This window comes from Syngnathus scovelli, chromosome 15 (assembly GCF_024217435.2).
Source record: "Syngnathus scovelli strain Florida chromosome 15, RoL_Ssco_1.2, whole genome shotgun sequence".
Classification (NCBI taxonomy): Eukaryota; Metazoa; Chordata; class Actinopteri; order Syngnathiformes; family Syngnathidae; genus Syngnathus; species Syngnathus scovelli.
In genome coordinates this window covers 152,865-179,329 of record NC_090861.1, presented here as the reverse complement: position 1 = coordinate 179,329, position 26,465 = coordinate 152,865, and the positions used below count along the sequence as shown (strand labels likewise).

Here is a 26,465-nt window from a genome sequence, read left to right as displayed (position 1 = left end):
GCTATCAAGGTCAAACAGCCCCGAGAGGCGCTGGAGGTGAGGGAGACCAAATGCGCCGCTTGTTTTGTTTTGAGCCCCTTAAGACCTTCCTTCAGCCAGTCCAACGGATCTCGTCACACCTTTTTGCAAATCACGTGACCTGACCACACAGATTGTCGCCCCAAAAGACAGACAAATGTCCTCATGACTAAAGAAAACCCAGCTTGAAAGGTTTTTAATGCAAGCGCATGACTTCCTCCACACAACCGTGGACTTTGCTAGCCACGTCCTTGTAATTCTCTCGGTCACAGAAATGAACCCCCACCACCACCACCACCCCCACCACCACCACCCCACCCGCTCGCCGCACCTTCCGCACGGGGGCCGCGTTATGGTACGGCTTCAGAAAATGTCAAGAAACGTGTACGGGTTTGAGCGGAAGTGGCATCGGCGCACGGACCATTATAGCGAGCAAGTATTCACGGGCACGAACGTGACACAAGGTTGACGTGCTCGCGCCTGTGCCATCATCTGAGGAGACGTACGTACGTTGGTTGGATACAAGTTTCATTTGTTCGGAACAGACTGTTGGTCACTCAGGTAGCCTTCCCAAGTTGTCAAAGCGATACCTGGTCAAGGTTTGTCAAAAAGGACCTGGAAGGAAGGAAAACAAACATTCCAGCAAAGTCAGCTGCAATCCTGCTGCAACACTTGGACCATTTCCTCATCCCCTTTGTTTTGCCAGACGGTTAATCTTGCCTGACAAGATGACAATTTCTTTTCTGCACATCAGAAGGCGCCGAAGGCAGGCTCGCACTCAATCAAGGCGTCATCAAAACCACCTTCAATCAAGACCGCGCTTCAAAGTTAACGACCGCAATGTCGACTTGGGCATAGTAAACAAGTGTCACGTAGAGATTTCTAAGATCGTTGCCTAGTTTGGCTTTGTCAGGCCTGGCGGGTGCCAATCCCCCTCAAACTGCTGGGATGAGTTGAGGAGCTTCGTGCATCGTTTTGGCGCCGCCTGTTGGCATTTGGGTCTTTTTTTTCTAAGATGTGGACTCAGGAGCAAGATGCGCTAGTTAACAAACGCGAGCTGTATACTAGGATCGATCCATCGACTTTGTCTTAAAGATGAAAAAGTGGATGTAACGCACCTTTTGTGGCGGGTGCTATTTTTAGTCTGGTTGTCATTAGCTTGACTCCCTCGGCGAGACCTTTTGCCCAGCGCACGTCCGACTCGCTCCTCTTCCTCCAGGTGCCGAGCGGCGCGTAGCGGCTCTTTTTCCCCTCTCCGCTGTCTAATGCTCGACTTGTTAGAGAAACCCTGCAGCTGCTCCCTCGAGGACGGAGCTCGGTGTCACTGCTGTGGCACCAAATCCGCCGGGGGGGGGGGTCACATGTTCACGCTAAACATAGAACTCCATAGTGGCAATATTAGTCCAAATTTAGTGGATATATTACTGTCAAGGAAAACCAAAACACACCCGGGGAGCATTTTAGCTAGCAATATCGCAGCGCAACACCTCCCGAGTCCACGGCTCACTTTAGGAGCAAGCTGTTTTTCCTTCCTTTTCTTCTTTCTTGTCTGGCGGCCTCCCTCGCACGTTCTGATTAACTTTGCTCTCGCCTCACAAATCTGGCAAATGGAGACCCGCTAATAGAGAGGCGGCAGAATGAGTCATCCGCATCCATCCCTCCGACTCGTCCTCTCGCTTATTGTTCTTGGCCTGCCGGAAAGGCAGAGCAGCCCGCTATCTCCGCAACTTGAGGCTGTTGTGGGGACGTTAACGGACGGACAGCTTTGGCATAACATTTGATGAAATTCCTCCATAAAAAAATGGCTGCCGTTTACATTTGGATTCCTTGCGCAATTGGAGGCAGTTTTCCGAAGCCGTTTTACACATCCACCCTGCTCGGTCGGCTAACTCCGATGACCGCAGATAGCGTAACCGGCCCCTCCCACCACCCTCTTACGAGAAGTAATGTGGAGGAAAGACCTTTTAAAAGCCTCCTTACTGTATAAGTATGCGTGTGAATTAGGGCGGCAGCTAACAACTATTTTACGATGACTCTGATCGACATTCCATGAACCAGATTTAAAAAAAAACAACAACAAAAAACTCCTTTATTTGTTTTGTCAGATATTTCTTTGAAGTCACAATTCGTTGATTTGGATCATCTTCACCCACAAACCCTCCTTTTGTTCATTTGGAGGTTCATCATCTTCCTCGTCCTTCTCCTCCCCATCATCATCATCATCACGGTCATAGCGGGCTTCATTACCGTTTCCGATGAGCTGCCTCATGCGGTCGGTCACGCGTCATTACGCTCAATCATCCGGGGAGTCCCCCCATTGCCTCGGTTGAATTATTGCAATGATGCCCGGGTGAAGCGGAAAAAGGGTGGGGGGGAATTCCCGCGAGGCCCGGCGGTATCGCCTTTTGGTATTCCGCTCGATGAGCGCGCGGCGAGGATCTTCTCCAGCTGCGAGTTCAATCAAGAGGGACAAATAACGCAAACTGATTGGATGAGAGCAGCATGAACAGACGGCGGTGTCCGATTACCTCGGGACGCCATTTTTATCTCCTCGCACCATCCAGGTGAAAATAATCAGACTAAAAGCAGTTGCGAAGAAACGAACGAAGAGAGACGACGATTCCCCAAAAAATCAAACAGAAGCGTTTTTTGTCATCCTTAATTAAAGAAAAGTGAACTCCTAATAGTATTTAATACATTAAAGCAATGATTCAACTCAGCCTTTTACTGCCTCCCTCCCACGTTGTCGTCTCATTTTTCACCTTTGAATTTGTACCTTGAATGCACTTTAAATGCTTTTGCATGTAGTAATTGTGATTGATTTTCTTTTAATTATCCAAACGCGTCATTCATTCATTCGTTCAGTCGGTCAGTCAAATGGGCCGCACGCACGGGGCGTTCCCGCTCGACCGGAGCTCGGAAGGAACCGGGGCGCGTCGACCACCCCTACGCGACGACTATTGGCCGTACGGATGGCGAAGCTTCGCCGGCGTTTGAAGCGTCTCGCCTGTCATCGTGCTGATGAATTACCAGCAAACGTACGTCCTCCCTGTGATTCCTTTCCGCAGTCATACGTGCAACCGTAAAGAATTGCTGATTTTTGAAATACATGAAACCAAACGGCTTCCATAATTCCCTTCCTCCCACACGTCGGAAGAACATGGAATCAGCGTCGATTCATAGCGACGCATGCATAATTAATCTGGCGCTCTAAAACCGGGCTTGGTTTTGCCGTGCTTCAAAGCCTCGTTGATCGCAAACCAGGCCGCGTTTATATCCGTCAGGTGACGTGGAACAACGGCATGCTGAGGGAGTCGCGTGAGACGCGCTGTTGCGGCCGCGCTGTTGCGGCCGCGCCGTTGCGGCCGCGCTGTTGCGGCCGCGCTGAGCCTGAAAAGCAAGCACGTGGCCAAAGTGTGCCACCGTCCAAAACTGTCCAAGCATAGTGAGTGAGGCTGACAGGAGTGAAGAAAAGCGCACGCCCCAAAACCAAGCACACTGGAGCAAGCTCACTTTGAGGCAAGCGACTTTGCGTGTCGCCGATTCCTTTTCCCCAATGATCTGAATGGCCGTGACAAAAGGCGCGCGTCCCTCTTTTCAGACGCAAAAATGTCTTCCGTGCATCCTCCCACGCGTCAAAAGCACATCCATGTTCACGCTTTCTCCGACAATGGCACGTTTTGCATGCATAATGAATCAAAGAATTGTTTATCGGCTCCCTTTCACAGTGGCTCGCTCAGTCGTAATAATGCTGGCGACTGCTGAAAAGCCTTTCTTTTATAGCCACACCCCCTGGCCATCCAACTCCTGGGTACGAGCCAATTTTGCCCTTCCTAAAGTAGCTTCAGGTATCATTTCCATTCAACCAAAAGACGGATTCATTAAAAGACGATATTGATCCAATAGAGTCAAACTCCAAAAACCCATGAATCGGCCAGTCTATTGAAAAGTACGGATTCGCTGAGATGAACGAGTTGAAAGGGTTAGAAGCCGTCAAAAACTGTTGAAATGACATCCCAAAATGAAGAAATAACGTCAATATTTTCAATAGGGAAAATTCTGAATTTTTGGAATCGGTAGGCATAAAATGTAGAAGTTAGAGGGAAAAACAAAATCACCATTTGCTTTTCCACGTGGGACGTTGGTTAAAAGAAAAAAAATGGATTGACAAGAAGATTATGCACATGCAAAGCAACCGGTAGGCAGTCATTATTCTTTTCGTTTCTCTGTCTGCGTGTGGCGATGGCCAATTGAAAAGCAAGATGCTAATAATAGCCACGGTTGCTCGAAGAAGCGTGCCTTTCAAATGTTACATCGTAGGATTTGAGTTAAACAAAAAAAACAAAAGAATGCCCTCACAATCAGAGAGTGGACATGAGCCCACAGTCGGTCGGGGTTTCATCTTTGTCCTTCATCACTTTGTGCTTTAAAAACAAGTAGCAACCTTGATACACTTTTCCCTTCAAATGAAGTCGTTTGTGTGTGTCTGTGTGTGTGTGTGTGTGTGTGTGTGTGTGTGTGTGTGTGTGTGTGTGCGTGTGTGTGTGTGTGTGTGTGTGTGTGTGCGTGCATGCGTGCGTGCGTGCGTTCACGTCAGTCAATCCCTTTGAGTGTGTTCCTTCGACTCGAATATTTTAATCAATCTTTATGACCCTTGGCAAGAGGAGCTGCTGTCAACTTCTCCGACAGACACGCAGGGCAGGGTGTGTGCACTTGTGCAACCATGCAATCAATCCTTTGTTAGATTTTTTTTTTTTTACTTACACTCTTTTAATTTATTATAGAGTAAGTACATACGAGTACTTGCGCTTTAATCGGGGTATCGAGGGTATCGAATGATTCTCGCCTCTGTTAATGGAGCTCCTATTGCCTAAGCCTCTCTCTCTCGCTCGCTCTCGCTCACTCACTCAGCCCTCCCTCTCGCTCTCTCTCTCTCTCTGTCTCTGTCTCTCTCTCTTCCCACCTCCCAAAGACATCGTCGTCTCGCCTCTCACGTCGCTGTCCAGATCCACTTGGCGCTCGCCTCCGCTTGCTGCCTCTCTTCCCTTGGCCGCGCGCACGCATATCCACGCGTGCATTGGCACTCTGGCACGCACTCTCTCCCTTTCTCTCTCTCTCTCTCCCCTCGCGGTGCAGACTTGTCAAGAAGAACAGATGCCAGCCGAGGAGCGGCTATTCTCTTTTTAAAAGAAAAAAAAGAAAAAAACTCGAGAGACGTTGGCGAAACGGCACCTTTTTTTTGGCTGGAATTTGAGAAGGGATGCTCACCCACCTCTGACCAGGAATATGCCCACTCCCAGATTGGACACATTTGAGGACGACGACCGGTCCGCCGGCTATTGATTGGTCTCCCGCTGGACTTCTTCAACTCGACTTGAGATTGTCATCTGAAGACAAGATCAAGGCAAATACGCCGCTTCACAGCAGCCAGCCAAATTTTGGCATCTGCCGAAGAGGTAAGGCGCCGGCCGACTCGACTCTAGCGCCGGATTTGGTGAAGTTCTTTCGACCTCGGGGAACGTGGCTCCGTGCACCGTGTGATTGGTCTTGACAAGCGCTGCTCTGCTCTGATCTGCTCTGCTCTGCCCTGCTCCGCTCCGCTCCGTCCTGCTTGCTATGCATCATTCAGCCTTCGGAGCAATGAGCATCACTGTGTCGTTTCTGCTTCACGGACAGACACGGAACGGAGGCAGCCGACAGCCAGCCGCAGAGAAGAGGATTTTTCAGCTGCCCACCAAGTGTTTTGCGTGAAGAGTTTCCATTTTCAATCTGGATTTTCTTTGCTTTGCCATTTGACCGTGGATTGGTCTGCATCATCCGGCACCTGATGGCTTTTGTCTTGTTGTCTGCAGGTGGCAGGCAGATTCTTCTTCTTTTTTTGGACAGTCAAGTGTGATGAGTTGTCATTTCAAATCCTGCATTAAAAATAGAGCCGTTTATTTCTCTTTTTTTGGTCTTATCTGGAGTCGCTTGGTCAAGTGTGAAGATGTTTTCGGGTTCAAATTGTTGTTTGATTTGGGAGTCCATTATTCTGCATAATTGTGCTCTTGTCTGAAGTCAGGCAAGTGAATTGTTTAGTAGTTTTCGTTTGATCACTCACCTTGTATTGGATGGAGTTCAGCGAGGATTCTTTGGTGCATCCAGCACATGCCCTGCCTGTTGGTGTGGGGATTTTGCGGTCTGCTGTCGGTCAATTCTCGTCGCGGTTAAGGGTGAAAACTTTGTACGTTGGAAAGCTGTTTGGATTCGAAGCGGATTTTCCGGCTTGTGGGTTTTGCAGGTACAGAACGAGACTCGCAAAATTGTTTCTGCATCCGGTACCTGAGGTTTGTTTCGTCTTACTTGCAGTCAAGCAATTTGTCGAACGAGGGATTCGGGGGCAAGGCAAACATTGGCAAAGAGAAGCAGCTCGTATGGCAAAGAGGCACTCGGCTTTCCACAACATTTGACCGCATCCGGCACATGCGGGGCTTTTTTGGTGTTCTGTCAGTCAAGCCACGCTTGAAGAGATTTGAATTTAAACGAGAAATCTCCCGACCGAATGAAACATGCGGCTGAATTGCGACGAATGCGAATGATGGAGCTCTGCTCGACTTGCTGTGCTCCAAAATTGACATCCGGCCATTTACGTACCAGATACGTACGTATTTCTAATCTATGTATATCTTTTTTCCTCTTCACACTCTCAGAGGATATGTCCTCATCTGAGCTCTGTCAGTGTTTTCATGCGCCGAATCAAAGCGCTTATAATGAGCTAACTCCAGTTGGATGAAAGTATCTGGATGACTTGGGACTCCTCTGAAATCTTTTCGAATCAACTGAAATGTAGACTGTGAAACTGTGAACAAAGGTGAACGGTAAGACTGAGATGAATTTCACATCCATGCGGAAAACGAGGACTTCTGCAGGACTTTTTGCAATGTTGAGAAAATGGAATCGGTTCAGATACTGCTTCGTTCGGCCGTTTTTTTTGTTTTGGTTTTTGCACACAATCGCTAAACCCCGAAAGATGGCAAAACAACACAGGAAAAACCAAAGCAAGCATTGAACACAAAAGACTATCATAGAGTGGGAAGATGAAGTCGCAGATGTTGATGGCAGAACATCCAAGCAAGGAAGCACGAATGATGGATTTTTAGCAAAAGTGCGCTGGGTGAGTCCCGCCGCACACCTTCATTATCCATCCGCCTAATTAGATTTTTGAGCAACTGAGAAGGAAAGTCCATTGAAAGAGCAATCGTCATGGATGGATGGATGGATGGATGGATGGAGGCAAGCTGCGCAACACTCTATGTGCTCAAATCACAATTTGGATCCTCAGCGTTGGAAACAAAATAAGAAAGCTTGCCGAAAATGGCTTCTTCAACACAAAATGGCCCCCCACTTCCTTTCCAATTCCAGGCACGGCCCCTTGAGACTTTTTCCTGCTTCCGTCCTGTGTGTCAGGGCTGATCTTGAGCTATTAGCGGCCTGTTTGCTGGATTCCCCTCGAATAAGAACATCTTCTCCGTATTGCTTTGAGACACAATCTTCCGAATGATACATTCCGCGTAGCAACAAACTGTTCATGACAATCAAGATAACCAGCCAGTGTATGCTTTCTAACACGGCTAATGCGAGCGAGCGCCTGAATGGAAAACCAAACGCGAGGACGTGAACAATGAGAAATGGGCTGGCATGAATATTTAACACGTGACGATGGGGGGGGGGGAAGCAAGGCCAGTCCAAACAATAGATTCGCCGCCGCCGCCGCCGCCGTCGCTTCTGTTGCCTGTCAACAAATGTGTTTTGGCCCGCCTAAGCCTTAAGTACACGTCCAGCGTGAGTTCCGAGGTAAAGTGTGATTAAAAGGCTTCGTCCTTCATGAGTCATATTTAATCAGGGAAATGGTTTCTAAATGGCTTACTTGCGCATTGAAGTCAATGTTTTTTCACTTTGTCGCCAAGCTCTATGTGGCATAATTGCTTCTCACGTATGCAGTCATGTTAGTTAGCGTTCGGCGGTGGATGGGTTCCAAACACGAGCCGGTGTTTGACTCCCGACCGACTCCTATACGCCGATGAATTTGCGGAAAGCGAATATTTTCGGACGAGCTATTGATCGCATGGAATTAAGAGCGAGCGAGCGAGCGAGCGGGCGAGCGGCTCTAAGACTAGCCTCTTCCCCGGCAGAGCAATTTGCGCAATGAATACGGAATTATTGGAAGGAGGCGCTGAAAAAAAGGACCACTTTGGCCCGTCGCTGCCAGAAACGACAGAGCCAAAAGGTTTTCATCATGTTCCTCCTCTCGTCATCTGGACAAATAGTTTTGGCTCGTGCGACAAGAATCGTGAGCACGCACGCACGCACGCGTTCACATTTTGAACGTTTGTTGCCGATGTCATATCAGAAAGCGATTTTTCATCTTCACGTCGAAGAGCATTTTTTGGGTATCAACGGATGCTAAGGTTCTTCCTTTTTTGGCAGGAGCGCTGACTTTGACCGTGTCTGGAAGCACTTGACGGCAATGGCGCGCACTCCTCAGATTCGGCCCGTCTTTGCCGTCTAACCCGAGCCCAAACTGGAAGTCGGTTATGGGACGTTGAGGTACAGCCACACGCAACAATTATTCTGCTGAGAAAATACCTACATACAATTTGAAACACTCTTGCATGTGTATGTATATATAAAATTTTAAAAATCCTTTAACTCTAGATCCTAAACCTTCAGTCCGGAAGCCCATAAACTCTTCAACAACCCTGAGCCTAAACCTAATCTTCACCTCCCAAGTGAGAACCTTAAGATCTGAACCGAATTGTAAATTGACCATAAAATCCATTCACCCCTAAACCTGGCCCTAAAACCAAGCTTGTCCCCAAAAGCCCAAGCCGAGATTGCTCCCTCGTCAGTCGGACAAACACTCCCTCTCTCTCAGATTGACAAATCCCACATTTGCTGCTCCACTCCGACATCAGTGCCCTTTCAGTGTAAAGTGGAAAACCCGAACCCGAGCCCTAATCACCATTTAAAGGCGCATTAAAGACCAGTGACCCCTTAACTCGTTCCAAATGCCCAACAGCTTCTTATCTTGGCCACACCCTTAAACCTAACCACTGAATGTGTCCAAACGGTCCAAGGCATTGGTGCTCGCTCACGTTGACAGTGCCGCCAGACTGCGTCGGAACCCACACAACAACTCTCTCTCTCTCTGGCGCTCTCTCTCTCTGTCTCTCTTTCTCTGCCTGTCTCTCTCTGTCTGTCTGTGTGTCTCTCTCCCGTGCTTCTGGCGCTCGTGCACATAAATCCCTGTAATAACACCGTATTGTGTGGAGCACATCCACTTCAGATGCGGGAGACACTCGGCGCTACTACATTACCGACTGTTATTGTGCGTGCGGCTGTGTGTATATCACCGTCGTCCCCCGCCTTTCGAGTATAGCCCTCGAGCTGTGGAGAAAATCAAGTGAGCCGCGATGTAAAATTCATTCATGATTTGATTTCCATCTCCGCGTGCGCACACTGACACCGGCGGCGTGTCGTCGGCATGCAGATGCGGCGGTCAAATGTAAAGCCCGAGACTTGTTTCGGTCGGCGCGCTTTCTCAAACCCCAAGCGCGGTCATTTCACGTGTTTACCCAATGGAACTCGGCCCGTCCATCCGCGCAAAAGAAGGAGTCGTATCGACCGCGTGACGGATGCTGCTCATATTTCACGCGCTGGGCGGATGGCCCATTTGACTAACGACCGTGGGATTTTTCATTTTCTTAAGTCGCGTGGCGTCGACGAAAAAGACGACGTGCCAGTGAGTCCGGGTCGAAGAGTTGTCGCTCATTCCCAACGATCCCTTGAGCACGTTCCGAAATCAACAGCGCATCCATCAGTGATGTTTTGACCCGCCGTCTTGACACCATCTGAATGCTCTGTAAGCCATGTAAGCCGCCGGCTAGTCGCGAAACCTCTGGGAGTCCTGCCGCCACCGCCGCCGCCGCCACCTTGGCCGCCTCGGGCCGTGTAGAATCAAAAACCGTTCCCCCCTCGGTCTCTTTGGGCTTCCGTCTCGTTGGCTCGGTTAATTTGACAAAGCGCAAAGCACGCACGCACGCACCAGCGCGGCGTTTAGTCAGCAGGAGGCCATTCCTCCCAGCAATAAGCGGCCTGACGGGAACCAATCGGAACGGAGGAATGTCTCGGATCAATGTTTGGAAAACGCACAGAATGGGGAGATTAAACGCTGCGCAAAGTTCATCGTGTTTTGGGGTGAACGGGGGCGGGAGGGGGGCCTCATTGAAACACGGCGGGACGCAAACGGGCGAGCCTGCCAGGAGCTTTCAATGGCGCCGAGTCACGGCATACAAAGGTGATGATGTACGTACCGCGGTAGCAAAGGCTACTCGCACTAGCGGGGCAAGCAATATGCGGATGTGCCGGCTCGGCGTATTTGTCTTGATATTCCCGCAGATTTGACAAGCAGATGTGAAGCCACTTTTGCGGGTGTCAGCAAGTGTTGCGGTGGCAGCTGCTCCTGCTGCGAGCCAGCGAGCCAGCCTCTCTGGTTTTCACTCCCTCCCATACAAAATTCCTTCCCTTCTTGACATATTTTTCATTTGCCAACATGCGACACTTTGGCCTGCTATGCCAAGTCGCCGAACGGCAAGCTACATATGAGGCGAATGTCAATCCCTCGCAAGCCTTTTGTCGAGTATGCGTCACGTTTGGTGGAAATGACCAAAATGAGCCGAAAGCCAACCAAGATGCTTGCTATTGATTTTTGGAGGGAGGGAGGGAGGGAGGGAGGGAGAGAGAGAGAGGAAAGGGCTACTCGTGAAAGCGGAGGGAAACGGAAGGCGTGGTCAAAATGATCTGCCCACTGAATTTGCCAGTCCTCAGTGAAAATGGCGTCCATATTCCATAGCTACACTGCTGACCGACCTGCAAGTGACCAAAATGACCTCAAATGGTTGCTTTCAACTTCCTTTACGACCTGTTTTTGTGGTTCTACTCGTGGTCAAAATGCTCCGCAATACGATTGCCATAGCAATGGAAAGATTATTTTGAAGGAGCCATTAAATCCAGCCACTCTGCCTTGCGGAAAAAACTGGCACCGCTGTCTTTAATCAACCTAATTCAAGCTGGAGAGGAGGAAGAACCAAGGAGCTCGCATCCAGCAGTATAAATCTGTTCAAGAAAGAAATGGTCAATAAATAAATAAATAAATAAATGCCTTTACTCGTCGCTTCTCGTTAAATACACATTCATGGTAGCTTTGGCAACTTTCCCTTTTGTGTTAAACAACGGAAAGAAATTAGCATCGAAATGAAGCACTCAGAAAACAGAATTTGATCCCCTCCTGTCAGAATTGGGTGGGAATCTTTTTGGATTCATCTCAGCTTCTCTAAAGCGTAATAACAAAATCATCTCGACGTAGGTTGCAGAATACTTGGCTGTTACCACGCCAGTTAGCTTAGCATTTAGCATTCCCTCAGTGGATCCAAACTAGCCAAATTCAGGAGGCAGGGCTCGTAGGTAAATCCAAATGCTGGAATCAAAGCTGCTGTGTTTGTTGTCACCAAATCCAAAGCCGACGATTGTTGGCGCGCACGGGCGCTGGCTCTGCCGCCGCCGCCGCCGCCGCTCCTCCGAGCCGATTGGCTGAAGCTCGCCTCTCCAAAAACAACAAGTGGAAGCCCGCCCGCCCTCCCTCCCTCCCTCCCTCCCTCCCTCCCTCCCTCCCTCCCTCCCTCCCTCCCTCCACCAAAGCTCATTAAAACACCAAAGCCTTGGCTTCCTGCTGCCGGCCGACTCCGGCGCTGCCGGCACCTGTATCCCGCACCGGCTGCCAAAAAGCAAGGAACGCCTTTTGAAAGCCCAAACCTGCTTTTGACCGGAGGGCCCCCGCTTGCAGTTTGTACTACGCCGAATGAAACAAGCGAGCGAACGAGCGAACGAGCGAGAGGAGGCAGCGAAACAGTCTTGCGCTCTAATTAAGGGAGTTGAGTGTTTCCGTCGGGCTAGGTGGGAGGGAGGGAGGGAGGGAGATGATGGTGAACAAAAGCTTTTAACAAGCATACGGACGGAATGATCCAAGCCGCTGGCCGCCGCCGCCGCCGCCGGCACCCCCACTTCTCATCTTTAGGACCCTGCCCACAGGGAAATGGCAGAAGGCTCACCAGGGAATAATTGTCTGCTGTTCAGCAATAGCTCCCCAAACTCAGCACACCCCTCACATACATGCTCCACATTTGATCTTTTCATGACTGAATGCCGCTAAATACTGCCGCTTGCATCACAGTGTAAATCTTCCACACACACATACACATACGTACGTACGTATGTATATCGTCTTAACCGGTTGGCCTCATTTGCCATTTTACTTCCACCAAGTCATGTGACGACTTGCCAGTGTTTCGAGACCTCAGATGCGATTTTTTGGTTTGTTTTTTGTCTTCCGTTTTTTTAACGAGACAATCGTAAAGAAATGACACTATTCTGCTTATGTAGTACAGTGTAACTCAAAATAAACGCTGGGAGGGATCAATGTCTAAATTGCAAAAGTGAGCACCCCCCCAGGGGAAAATGTCCCATTTGGACCCAATTATTAATTTTTTTCTTGCCGTTATGATCGAATTCATCGTTAGTTAGGCTGTCAAATGCATGACTGGATATGGCACACGAATGGAAAATACAATTTCAAGTTGTTATTGATGATCATGGTTTGAAATGATCATAAATGACATTTCAACTCTAAAAATCCACATATCTTCCAGTCTTTTGTTGCTCTCCAGCCATTGAACAGATGAACACTCCTAATTTGGCCAGAAAATGCTTTTGACGTATATATCAAAGCAGCCTAATGTGTCAGTTGGATAATCATATTGGCCTTTTTCCAAAGCGTAATATGAAGTAAGCTGAACCATGAATACACGTCTTTTGTTGCTTTCTGGCCATTTAGCACATAATAACTCATAATTTGCCCGGGAAATGGCTTAGGGATATATATACGTACATCGAATAACCGAATGTGTATTTATGTGTCATTTTTGTAATCGTCTTGGCCTTTGTATAGAGCCTAGTGTTAGCCAAGATTGCGCCTTTTATTTATTTATTTTTTTTGCTTTTCCTTTTTGTGAATCAGACTCATTGAGCCATGAGCAAAAGGGACTCTTATTTTAGTTTTCTTTTTTTCCTCATTCTCTCCCCCCCCCCCCCCACCCACCCCCCCGACATCAGAGAACGCATCGCGGGGCATTTTGTCGCCTCGGCTGGAGGTGGACGCAGTCGGTTTGCTTCAGATGCTGTCCGAGCGTGGAGGGAAAGAAAGAAAGAAAGAAAGAAAGAAAGAAAGAAAGAAAGAAAGAAAAAAAGAAAGAAAGAAAGAAAGAAAGAAAGAAAGAAAGAAAGAAAGAAAGAAACTGCAGCTGATTAATCACCACCACAAAGAGGACAAATGAAAGTCAGGATTTGTACAACAAAGGCGTTTGTTTTCTCACCGCGTCCTTTTCACTCAAAGCGGCAGAACAGCATACACAGCTGGGCTGGGCTGGGCCGGGCTGGGCTGGGCCGGGCTGGGCTGGGCTGGGCTGGGCTGGGCTGGGCTGGGCTGGGCTGAGCTGGGCTGGGCTGGACAGATGGATGCAAAGGACTTTCCTTTTGCATTTTCACCGGAGAATCCTTTTTGTCGTTATCTCCCACGGCGCAACAACAAAAATCCCGCTTCTGTTGTGCCAGATTATCCAGGAGCCCGTCGTTATCGTTTGTCCAAAAGCGCCCAACCTGGCGTCCGCTCGCCTAGTCGGACATTGTTTGCACAACCCAGGGCTTGCTCTCCATTTGTATTCTTTTTTCCGACAAGAACCGGCCTGTCGATATTCACTGAATATATAAATCCGCGCAATCCGAGGAAGAGCGCCGGGCGGATGGAGCCAAATATCGACAGCGCCGTCTCCCAATGTTCTTTCTTTGAGGGTCTCCGCTCAGCGCTCACTAAATTTTGCAATCCTCTCCATCCAGGGTGATTTTAATAGACAATGCACAGCCCATTTTTCTGTCGGTTGGCAATCCCCCCCCCCCCCCAAAAGAAAAAAAACCACACAAAATTGATGCGTTACACTTTATATAACCACGGAACAAACGCATCAAAATGCACACGTAATGTCCACAAAAAAGAAAAGGTTAAAGTTCATTTTGTTGTGCTTTTTATCCGTTGAAAAGAAAATGCAAGTATTATTCTCGTAAGTACTCATTCCCGCCACGGCAGCGGCCTCCAATTATGCAACTGCTGCTCATTTGTGCTATACTGTTGCCACTAGCACGCGTGACTAATGAGGAGCTTGAATAAAATCAAGAGCGGCAAAATAATTAAGGCTGCAAGCGGCGACGGAGAGGCGCTCTCATCGCATTTTCCTTGAAATGATCATCAAACTCTGAAATCACGCTCCACCCGAAAACGGTCCGTGGCCTCGGCAAAAATTGATCTCAGCGCGGCCCTTTTGTCGAAGATACGTGCTTCCCATCGGGGCCAAAAATGGCTGCCGCGAGGCAAAAATGATTTCGCGGCCGTTCGATTCTTGAGCCATTTTTGGCTGTCCTCTTCCCGTAGACTTACTTGTCGGCCAAATGTTCTATCTATTGGTGAAAGTGAGGGGTCAGGGTCAGGGGTTTTTCCCGTCAAGTCAACTGAAATCACACCAAAATGGTGGGTGGACTTGAAGTTTAACTCCGGCCTTGTTCGGGCAGATTTTCCCCCCCCCCCATCATCATTCCAGGGGGCGCTACTGCGTGAGTAACTCTTGCAATTCCAATGGGGGTTGGCGCCAAAAGCCGGCCGGAAAGCTTTTCCCGGCCGGGGCTTGGGGCTAATGACCATAAAGTGAATATACATCTCGGCGCCGTCCCGAGCTCTAAATCTGCAGCAAAGAGCTTCCCCTCCATCACGGGCGGCGAGCCAGCGCCAGATGATTTAACGACGTTGTAAAAATGCGGTCCCGGACGGAGGCGGGGAAAGTCGCACCTTCAGCGGTAATTTGTTTCCCCCCGGAGGGCCCCTTACGCCGCTTCCCGGCATGCACCTGCCCGCCGCCGCTGCCGCGCGCGCTCAGAATCCGTCACGGCGCGGCGCGGCCCGGCCGGCGACGAATGGCGAGCGGCTCATTTATTGGCACGGCTTCTATCATGGTATGCGCTCATTGCTGCGGTCCGCGTTGAATACCGATTCCCTTTTTACGAGCGCTCTGGCGTCTCTCTTTAGATGGCACGCCACATCCCGCCCACGGTTAATCATTGATTTAGTGGGAAAAAGCGGATGGTGTTTTTTGCTGAATATTAGCCGTCCTCTTCTTCCGGCCCGGCCCGGTTTCTGCTCGACTGATGACGTGCGCTCGCTCAGCGATGCTTCGAAGAGCAACCTGACTGCGAGCTCTAACATACACACAGCAAGTTTATCACGCAGATTATTTTTCTAGTGTACGCTATCATAATCAATATCATTGACTTTTATATTTGATCTGGAATATATTTATTTATTTATCCGTCTATTTATCGACGGTAATATCAACCATTTGCGACTGTATTTCCCCCAAAGTTACCGCAAAGCATATTTCTACCCTTTTTAGCGAACACCAATATTTGCAGCATCCCTCATTTTCAAGTTCTATTTTTGAAATCGTGAAGTTGCTCCCGATCCCACTTTGACGCTGGGGGGAGTTGTCGTGACGTCCCCCGTGCAAAACAATCACCACTTGCTCGTATTTAACTTTGATTTGCAACATTTTCCCAGCTCCGATAATTAGGCGCATTGATGATCTCCAAACGTAACCATAAAGTCTTTCCGAATAATCCATCTGTTTTGAAAGAACATGTCGGTGACACTTTGACACCTGAGCGGTGTCAGCCCGCATCGCCGTCAAAGCCCCTTTTCTGAGCTCCCGTGCGAGCGACAAGACGGCGAGAGAGGCCGACAGCTCGTCGGGGGGAGCGGCGGCGCTCGTGGCGGCGGCGGCGCTCGTGGCGGCGGTGGAAGAAACTTCTTTGCAGGTTTCTTTCCAACTCGTACTTCTTTTGGCCCGCCGATAAGAAATTTCAACACTGATTGGCATTTCATGTTTTGACTTCAAATTGTGCTAGGAAGAATTTGTGAAGGTTCTTTTGGCCTCCTCAGTGGAAACCCTGCTGCGTTTTCTCCTTTTACATGACCCCGGTATAAGTAAAGCATGGGGGGGCAAGCACCCCCCCCCCTTCGCTGCCCTCCTTAACCGCTGACCCCTCCAGCTGTCTACATTCACCCTTCAAATTCAGGCCGGCCGTGATGGCTAAGACAAGAGTGCCGACCTTGCGTAATGGCAGCGTTGGAATAAAAATGTCAATCACTCGCTTGTGGTGGGGCACTGCCCCACATAGCATTTTTTTTTAAGCATCAAGGGCCATGAAACGGATGAATTGTTCTGGCAATCTTCCTCTCAGCGACTGGCTCACTTATGTTTTATTAATATCTTCCCGCTTGCAACCTTTTGCCCTGAAAGAATTGAAAAAAGTCATGTTAATTAATTCTGCATCAAAGCAGATTAGAAGGCGCTGCCCCAGAAAAAAAAGAGACTAAAAAGTGCTTATCAGCTCTTTGTTTATGAAGACTTTGAATGAGGATGGCGCCCCCCCTCCCCCCCCAAAAAATGGAGGCCGCTCATTTAGCATTCCTAAGGAGCTCGGCTCCGCCAGATATGTGTTATCAGCCCGCCAAACTTCATTCGCGGTCTTGCCGGAAATGATTTAGCGTTTTACATATGAATTAGCGCAAAGCGTTTTTATCTACCGCTTGGAAACGGCCTACTTGAACCAAATTACGGCTGCTGCGTCTGACATGAATTTATTGAGGTGAATTTGATGCAGACGATTATAAAGAGGATATTCTTCGGGCCGCATTTGTACAGCGTCGGCGTGCAAATGGATCGGACGCCGATTCCGCTTTCCCGCGCTAACAGTTTGCCTTTTTTTTCTTTGGCGGTCGGTCGGATCAATGTTGGCGGCGTACGAGCGGGCGTGACTGACGTCCCTGGACAAGAACTTGCACGATTGATTCTTGCCATTGCATTGGTAGCACCAGCCGCGGCACGTTTATCTCCCTTGCGCAGCAGCTGCTTGGAAAAGCGGGCCATTGCAGTAATCCTCAGGAGCCCGCTGTTTTTTGTTGTCGTGCCATTCAAAGGAAAGAAAAACTGCCCAAAATGCAGTTTGCTGGCTCCCCGAGACAGATACAAGATACGTAGTATGAATGGAAGTATTTTGGGCATTTTATAAAGGAGTATTTTTGAAGGACACATTGCGCTGACAATCAACCAAGTCAACGAAAACGCCGGTTTTTTCTTTGTGTCTCACAAAGAAACTTTTAGTTTTCTTGTAAACAGCTATTTCTTCGACTATATACGTAGGTACAAAGATAAATGTTTTGAATCCCAAATTTACTAGAGACCCTTTTTAGTTTACAAATAGTTTTACTCCTAAACATCATTTGCTAAGAAAAAAACCCAATGTTTAGATTTGTATTCATTTTCTGCCCTTCTTTTTTGAGATTGTTTTTAATGTGAACATTTCCTGATTGATTCCAAGAAAACCTTGGAGCCCAGCTGTACCAATGTACCTGTGAAAATGGTAGATTTCAAAAGCAACTGTCATTTGACGCCGCCACTCTGGTCTCTTCCTCACGCTAATCCAGTCGGTCTCCAGCGCGCGGCACGCTCCAAATCACGGACGCCGACTCATGTTAGCTCCGGCTAAGCCGATTTAGCGGCGACATCGGACGCCTTTCCACTTGTTATTTCTTACTGGCAGGTAGCGAGCATTAGCCGGAGGGGGGGAAAAAAAAAAAAAATCATTCATGTGGAAAAGAAGGGATTATTTAACCAACCAACCTGCTGGCCCATAGGACCACCCGTGCATGCGTGCGTGCCAATCCTACAAAAGTCTCTCAGGGGGCTTTCACCCCCACGTTGGACTACACCCAGTAGTGGAACCAATGCTTTGCTTAGCAAAGTCTGCTAACTTCAAGCTAACGCACGAGGTCTAATGCTAACGGAACACAAATGGGCCAGCAAAAATCCACTGGCGCGTATATGCTTCATCCTGGTTTTGCCAATGCATGCGGCTTTTTGGAGGGAGGGAGACCTTGGCGTGAGAGGAAAAGCATTTCCTGCTAAATTCCACCCGTTTCCTGCGCTTTCTTCTCATTGACTTTGGACATTTTAGTAAATGAAGTGAGGGACGCAAAATGTTTGCTTAGTGGAAGTGAGTGCACTCTGATGATTACTTGCGCTTGGCTATTAACGGGGACTCATCTGCAGCGTTGACCTTTAGCGCCGCCCGCATAACAATGAGTGAGGACGGCGGGCGGGCGGGAACGCACATTTTCCCTCTTTTGGTGTCCCGCCAGGCGTCGTCTTCTTCCCGCCCAGTCGCCCGGTGCACTTTGTCATTTCAACGCCGCGTCTAACTCTCAACTCCTGAATTGACTTTGAGACGGGACGAAGCGGCGCCCTTGCCGTTGCGTCTTTTTATTTGGAGGGAGTCAGACTGGACGTGAGGACGCGCAGATTCTATTAGAGGCTTATTTGCCAGTAACCTTTGCGCGAGCGTCTGTTGGCTGCCCTTCACATCAGCCCTCGAAGCCTTTTAGCCACATAATGCAAAAACGACTTTGCGGGAATGCATTCCTTGCTCGCGCAACCACAATACAATCAGCTCCGTTCCGACACATTCAGCGGTTACGGTCTGCTCGCAGTGGGGCCGAGCGGGGCGCGGTGACCCACAAAAGACACGTTGCAATCTATTGTGTTGAGGAACCTTTTCCTCTGTGTGGCTATTTGTTGATTGGTTGATTTAGCAAGCAAAATGTCCTCGCTTGTCCTCATTTGGGTGGCAGCTTCTCACGTCTTACTTTGGGCGAGAGAGTCCGCGGCCGGCCGGACAGGTCGCAAGGTCGGTGAGGCGTTCATCGCCGTGGGCAATTTGAGTCCTCACCCAACCTGCCGAGACCAGAACTCAGGACCTCCGGACTGCCTTACCGCAGCGTGCCACCCAAAGCCGTTCAAATTCCACACGGTTGTCGGCCCCAAAACCATTCAAATTCCGCTCCTGCTGTTCCTTTGCCGGTTCGCTTTGGCCGGGCTGCATTCCAAGTGGCAAAGTGTCAGCGTGCTGCAGAACGGCGTGCGGGGAACGGCGTGCGGGGAACGGCGTGCGGCCCCCTCGCCTCGCCTTGCCTCACCTCGCCTCACCTCGCCCCGCCTCGCCTCGCCTCGCCTCGCCATTCGTTCAAAGGCCGAGCGGCAACCAGCATGTGCAAAAAGTCCAAATTTGGAGTGTTGTTGAAGAACTTGAGGTTTTTGGCGTGGAGTGTCCACAAAGCGGGAAAGGTCAGACGCTTTTGCGCAGTGGTGCTCTTTCTTTAAAGGTGGGAGGTTGAGGTGGTGGGGGCGGAGCAGTCGACAGCACAGCGGGCACCCGCGCTCGAAACGATGTGCCGACCGGCCGGCCGTAAATCCCGGCGTGTAAATAAAGACGGCCTCGCTCTGCCACGTCTGGGCTCCGGAGTCTCTGTGTAAACAATGTCCTGCCTCCTCCCCCTCGCTCGGAGCTTTTAATCTCTCTTTTCCCATTTGCTCTACAGCGTGTAACGGAAAACGAAAGGCGGACGCTGATGTTCCATCTCGTATCCGTCCTAAGCGTACATCAATACCCGCTCGGGCAGCGTGGCTACGAGCTAAACCTTCTCGCAAAGTACGTGACCTTTAGCGGTCGAACTTTATTTGACCTTTTCCAAACTTTTCAACGCCCGACCGTTTTAGGACTCTTTTCGCAATTTGCTGTCAAATCGAATCACTGTCTGTGGATTAGCATTAGCCTCAGGTAGCATCATTAGCCTCTTCCAAACAGCGCATACTTGACCAGTTGAGCGAGAACTCAAGTACGCGTTGCATGCCGAAGAACGACTTTGTAAACGGACGGACGGCATCCAATGGAAAGGCTGCTTTTCTGCTTTCAGTCCTTTATACACCCTTTGTGTGACATCAAAGCAAATATATGAGAAATCCTCTTTCCAAGATTTAGTCCATCTCGACAAGCCTTAGTGCTTGTAATGGATTCTTAACAACGCCCGTGAGTTGTGGGCTTGTTACACAATCGGCACTCCTGAGCAGGAGGGTTAATAACTAAAGGAGCACCGCTTGCCATTGATGGATTTTCAGGAGCGGGGGGGGGGGGAGAACGGAAATGAGAAGTCCACTGATGTGACGTGACCAGAAAGCCCAAATTAGGTTCAACTTAAAATGGTGTGTCGAGGTTAAGCATATTTGTAAAAAAAAAAAAAAAACATTTGACTGTACGTTATGGAAAATAAAGGAAAATGACAGTATTAACCATTAAATACGTCAAGTAAAAAAATGTAAATTATTTATTATTTAAATTATTTGAGAATAATTGTCAATTTTGGCTATGTGAAGCCCTTTGAGACTGTTTGTGATTTAAGGCTATACAAATAAACTTGACTTGACTTGACTTGACTTGATTAAATAGACATAGCCTGAATATATTATATTATTTCAAGGCAAGTCTTGAGAGGATATTTAAAAAAGAAATTGATGTTGAGTGAAAACGAAGCATTACTATTAAATCTATCTTTCAACGAAATATTGGCCATTTCATGTGGCTTTTTTTCTGCTTAAAGTAATGACTCACCTTTAAATTCAAGTCATCATTAAATCAGCATTTTTTTCTAGCATGATATTTGATAGCTCCCCACCCATGTCAAATGTTCTTTTCATGTTCCAGACAATCATCTTTATGGTGGTCTGCATGCAACGTAACTTGCTACTGTCAGCTGTATTTTAGTACGCGGAGGAAAGACATCACCCTAAATTGAAAATCTGCTCGTGGCACCCTCGTGCACTCGTGATGCACCTACAATAAAATGTGGGCCGACGTCGTGCGGCGACAGAATTTTAATAGAGCAATTACAATCGGATTTCCGGCCGGCATACGAAATGGGGCCCGCTCGCCGTCGCCACGGCAACAATTAACAGTCGCACTTATTAAATGTCTCATTGCGGAGATTTAATAAAGCGGCCAGGGCGGGGAGCCGTTCCGTTTATCGAATGCGCCCAGAGCTAAACAACATCATTAAAAAGGACGTGCAGGGTTTCGAAACTTTGATGAACTTTGATCGTTCGTTATCGCGTGTTCACTCGGTGGTTCTACGGTTAGCATCGCTGGCATTCTTTTCTTTTTTTCAAAATGGGAGGATTTGGTTGCACGTATAACAGCTGACGATCAGGATTCCATTTGCACGCAAGCGAGGTTCAATGTGACGGCAAATGGCGGGCAAATCGGAAAATAAGAGCAGTGAAACTCAGCGGAACAATAGGCTGCCGTGAAGGTCGTTTTGTGCTGCGAGAAAGAGCGCCTTCGTTACCCAGTCCAAATGAAAGGAAACATAGCAACAAGAAATGATTTGTGAAATTAGCAGAGACTCATTCGGGGTGAAAAATGGCCTTTTTAATAGCTGATATGAATCCTTTGTCCATGAGTTGCCTTGGCGCCATCTTGTGGCATCTGGTTGCCAAGGAATTATGTTGAGGTATTAAAGTAGTGCTTTGCCGCCATCTTGAACTATCCCACGGTGATGTCGTTTGGAAGCGCCGTGATAACGATTGGTCATGTCTCCCGGCACCATGTTACCACTTTCCTATCGGCTATTTTATTATGTTGACCCGTTGCCGTTTTAGCCAACCACATGCTGGCCGCCTCATCGTTAGCATCGTGACAAAGCACATTTTAGCCGCCGCTCGTCGTATTTCAGCTCCGCTACTTCATTCGATCCTCCCGTTCTTCTTTTGCGTCGACACGCTCGGTAAAAAGTGGCGCACGCTCAGACAAACACGCACACGCAGACGCTTGTAAATCTCGCGGGCGCACATATGCTTTTATGCACACTGATGGCGTTCTTGGAGATTCACGGCGCGCTTGCGAAAAAAAAGTGTTGGGCCTTCTGCCTCAGCTCTGGAGTGTTCATTAACTCGCACACGCGCGCGCGCACGCACGCACACACACATAGCGAGGCGCCAACAGACATAAAGTGACCCCTGTGAGGAATTCATTCATTTTTATGCCTCCTCTTCACCGCATGACTGTTTATTTGTTTTTCCGAGCCATTAGGTCAGCAGCTTTTCGGGACTCGATCCGCTTTTTTTCATTTATTTATTTTTACCGAATGTGTGTCACGGTCGCTAAAAATGTCTTTTAAAAGATATTAAAAGGGAAGCCGGCCAATGTCTAGGACTTGGCGGCAAACCCGTGAGGAGGCGTCCCTTAAAACCGCCGAGCGTCCCGTCGTAACTTCTGCCGCCTCTTTCATGGCCGTGTCGTCATCCGAGGGAGAAGCCGCCGCCGCCGGTGCATCGTTAAAACTCTTATCGAGTGTGCAGGGAACAACTCTTGATTGACGTCAAGTCGGTCGGACATTGCCATACAACTGAAAATAAGATGGCTAAATGATGTCATTGTCACTCTGATGGTTACTCGTTCCAAATAATGTGCGGTCGTTGTTCTATCTCTGGCGGCATCGGGTCGCCGGCCGCCATCGATGTGCTAATCAGCAGCCCCGTCGTCGTCATCAACACGTACGTACGTACGTACGTACCAAGCGAGCGCCGCCGCCGCCTTTCCGTCGTACGGCAGCGACGGCAAATGTGGCAGCTTTAGTCGGATTTGTTTGTCTGCTTGTTTGAGCAGCTGTCCGACATTTCCCTCCGGCTTCCCCCTCCTCCTGCTCCTCTTGTGGATTCATGTCAGTATATTCATAGCTTGGGGTCAAACCATCTGCGAAGTTGCAGCGTGCCAGCAGCGCAAAACGTGATGGTCCCGCCGGCCGCTACCTTGTCGGAAGTTGACACTTCCCGCTTTGCAGTGGACCGTCGACGCCGCGTGCTCACGCTCTAGTTGAGACACGTTGCGCGCAAAAGTCCCACCCGCCTTTTACGGATGAGAAGGATGGCGGGCTTCTGCGGCGTGATCCATCCCCCTGTGAGGCGGCGGCGTGACAAATCCACCCGTGGCCCAGCCCAGAAGCGGCGCAGAACGCCAACTTGGCATTCGAGCTGCTCGGATGGACTTCCTGGCTACTATATCCGAGCCACTTTGACACTTTTCTTCCCTTATCCCGTCCGAGAAAATAGTTTGCGGCTATTTGCATTTACTTTGTATCTGAAAAGGGAATTTCTCTTCAGTAGTTATCATTTTGACGTCAAAACGGTCGCGTTTCAAACGACGGCAAAGCTACGAGCGGGTCCCGGCCGGAGCCACAGCGGCCGGCGCCATGTCTTGATCCGGATGGAGGGATTGCGGCTGATTTATGGCACCGCTGAGAGTCAGCGAGTGCAAGAGCACAACTTATTCGACACGTTGCAACACTCCCTGTTGCTTTCAAGCGGCAAATAATGGACCTTGGGAGGAAATGCCTAAAGTGCTTGATTTGTTGGGGACTATTTTTAGACGTGTGTGTGTGTGTGTGCGCGTGTGCGTGTGTGTGTGTGTGTGTGTGTGGAGTTTTGGCGTGTCAGAAAGAGGCACGAGCTCAACAAATGAACGGCAGCTCGGGGACGCCGGGGCCGTCCGGGGACCTTTGGCCGGCCACCGTAAATCTCCCAAATCAATACGACGGGGCCGGGGGGCAATCAGCGTCAATGATTTGAAAGCGGAATAAGACCCCAGGGGCGGCTGCGGCGGCGGCGGGATGATCAAATCCTCCCAAAACATCCCGAGGATGAAGGATGGCGAGTCAGAGGAGAGCGGGAAAGAAGCGTGAGGATTATTGATGGTTTTCATCCAGAAAGCCTTGGGGCGCTTTGCTTGCGCCTTGACTTGTCTCTTTCTGACTTGCCATCACTCAGCGTCCCCCTTTTTCTTGACGTATTACCTTCCAGTAGCTTCTTTTAAAAGCGCACACTCGATCACGTCTTAACGCTTTTCGATTGATTCCGCCGCGCACGCTTTTTGCAACCGCCGTTACACAAAGAATCGAGGCGACGAAAGCCAACGCAAACGCCTCGGCCAGTATCGACGTGCAAAAAAAAAAAAAAAGCTCACTCGCGCGCTTTTATGAGGAATTCCCAGCGAGTTACAAGACGTAGCTTGTCGGCGCGACGGCGGCCTTTCGCCTCGACGCCTCGCCGTCGTCTCGTTTGTTTCATCTAGCGACGTTCCGACACTGTGTGCCGGATGCGTCCAAATCCCGCTTTTAACGCTTTTAATACTCTCGCACACTCTTGGCAGTCTCAACTCCACAGGCTTCCATCTTTTTTTCTTTTTTTTTTTTTCTCCAGCAGATAAATGTAGCCCGGATTGGAGGATTAGCCTCTTTTCAAAGCAGATGCAAACCTCCCAGACTCAGGCGCGGAGACGCTGCCATTTGGTTTTTACAGCATCGCGATGGCAGCTGCCTGCACTGCGGAGATCAACGAGGACGCTCCATGATACCGTTTCACGTCGGGCTGCGCCCTTCAGCCGTCCGTCTTGCTAGCTTAGCGCAAAAGAAGCAACCTTACCATGCCGTTAATCAAACGCTTTTTTGCTGGTGATGAATGGAATTGCCATCATGTGACTGAGAAAAGTTCATATTTGCTCGTTTCCTCTTTGTCCTCTAACAAAGCGACGAGTGGAGTCCTGTTTTTTTTTACCTCTGCTGTAAACAGACCTTTTGCATGGCCACCCGCGCCCGCCGTTCACGCGTGCGACGGGGGAGGAGCCGCGTTGACGTGTTACCTTTTTCCGAGGCCGCGTCTCCATGGGCCGCTAAAGGTCAAGCCGTGACTGAAACCACGCCGCGACCTACGTGTGTCACGAATGGGGAATGAGCCCAGGTAGCGGGGGCGCAGGAAGGATAATGTCAATCCAATCACGTGAACAAATCCACGTTTAGTCCAGGTGGTTCCGGAGGCCTTTATTTATCTAATGACCGACACCTCCCTTAAATAGACGCCTCAGCGTTTACCTAGCAAATAAACATCAAATAACTTGAATCAAAAAGAACCCGCCCCCCGTTCATGAGTCATTAGTCAAGGAGTGACCCTCTCATTTTGCTGCCTCCCCACCATCTATTTCATTTTTCTCAGCATTAAAAAAAAAAAAAAGAAGGGCAAGTAAAGTTCAGAAGCGAGAAATGGGACTCCTCCTCCTCCTCCTCCTCTTCTTCTATGGCGGGCGACGCATGCTAATTTGAAGAGCGAGCGGTAGCCGGCGCTCGCATACGCTGCTTTTCATTTCAGCCCGCAGCGGAGCGCCGCCACCCTTCATTAACCTGCCCCGACCTGCTCGTTAATTCACACTCCAGCCCTAATTAGGCAACGGTGGGCGGGCGGGCGGGCGAGCAGGCGGGCAGGCGGGCGCGCGCGCGTATTTCACCATGAGACTCCTCTGTATCTTTGTGCCGGAGAGAAAAGAAAGAATTCAGGAACTGAGAGTCAAGAGATGCTTTTGGATCAGCGTGACAGACTTTGGCCGGGTCGGGGCTCGAAACGTCAATTAAATTGAAGAGGAGAAAAGTTTTGGAGACTAACGCGAATCCGGAAAGGTTGGCTCGAAACGAGTATACGAGTCTCCGCTCGTATAGACAAACAAGCAAATGTTGAGCCGCTAATGCGTCAGCGCTGCGGACGGCTTCGGCCTTGGCCGGCCTTTGGTGCTGAGAAAAAAAATCAATATACATATATGGAACAATCCCATTACAGCAATTAGAAAGGCTTGGAAAGCGAAGCGTGGAGAGTCTGTGAAATATCCGCACCTTCTTCCTGTCGTTTGCCAGTGTGACTTTTGCCTCGAAGGCCGGCAAAGTTGCGGCATCAACTTTTTCTTTTTATAGTCATATGAAGCAGCAGCAGCAGCAGCAGCAGCATCATCACAACAATGTCACGGCAGGTGACTAATTGCCACACTACTTTTTCTAATATTGGAGTGGCGCCTGCAACGTTGCTAATTGGCAAAATCACAGTCGTTTAACACGGAAAAGAGCCGAGCCCAATGACCGCTCGGGGAATTGAGGCCGCCGGCAAAGCTTTTTTTTGTTTTTCTTTTTTTGCTGATGCGCTCTACTTGTCGCCTCTCTTTTCAAAAGCGATGACGACGGGAGACGAGCGGCGGCGGACGGCGGAGGAGTCGTAACGATCATGTGGCCCCCGAGAGGATGATCAGCTCAGCGGCGGCCCGTCCGGATCGCTCAGCCGCCTCGTCTCAGGTGATTAGGGAAAGCCCGCCGGACGCCGAGTCAGCGCACTCGCACGCTGAGGTGAGCTTCTTTTTTTGTCCTCGTTTCAACTGAGGTTGTTGGGGGGAGGGTTAGGGTTTCTTTCTCTTGCCCACAATTTGGAGCACGGTGAGATAGAAACTCGTCAGGGGTAGTAACAAAATTACATTTTTATTTTCGAAAATGGATATCA

At 49.4% G+C, this 26,465-nt stretch overlaps 1 protein-coding gene across 3 annotated transcripts in view; it reads left to right on the top strand.

Annotated features, from left to right (window-relative positions):
* Nucleotides 1–26,465, top strand: part of sgcd (sarcoglycan, delta (dystrophin-associated glycoprotein)) — a 76,812-nt gene that overhangs the window by 14,738 nt on the left and 35,609 nt on the right. The window contains exons 1-3 of one of the 3 annotated variants that reach the window (XM_049742090.2): nucleotides 5,002–5,474; nucleotides 8,485–8,604; nucleotides 26,144–26,314. In XM_049742090.2, the coding sequence (XP_049598047.1) occupies nucleotides 26,213–26,314 (102 nt within the window). In that variant the 5' untranslated portion in view covers nucleotides 5,002–5,474; nucleotides 8,485–8,604; nucleotides 26,144–26,212. Of the gene's footprint in view, nucleotides 1–5,001; nucleotides 5,475–8,484; nucleotides 8,605–26,143; nucleotides 26,315–26,465 lie in introns of those variants that run through there. The other 2 variants (XM_049742089.2, XM_049742091.2) reach the window with 2 other exon arrangements.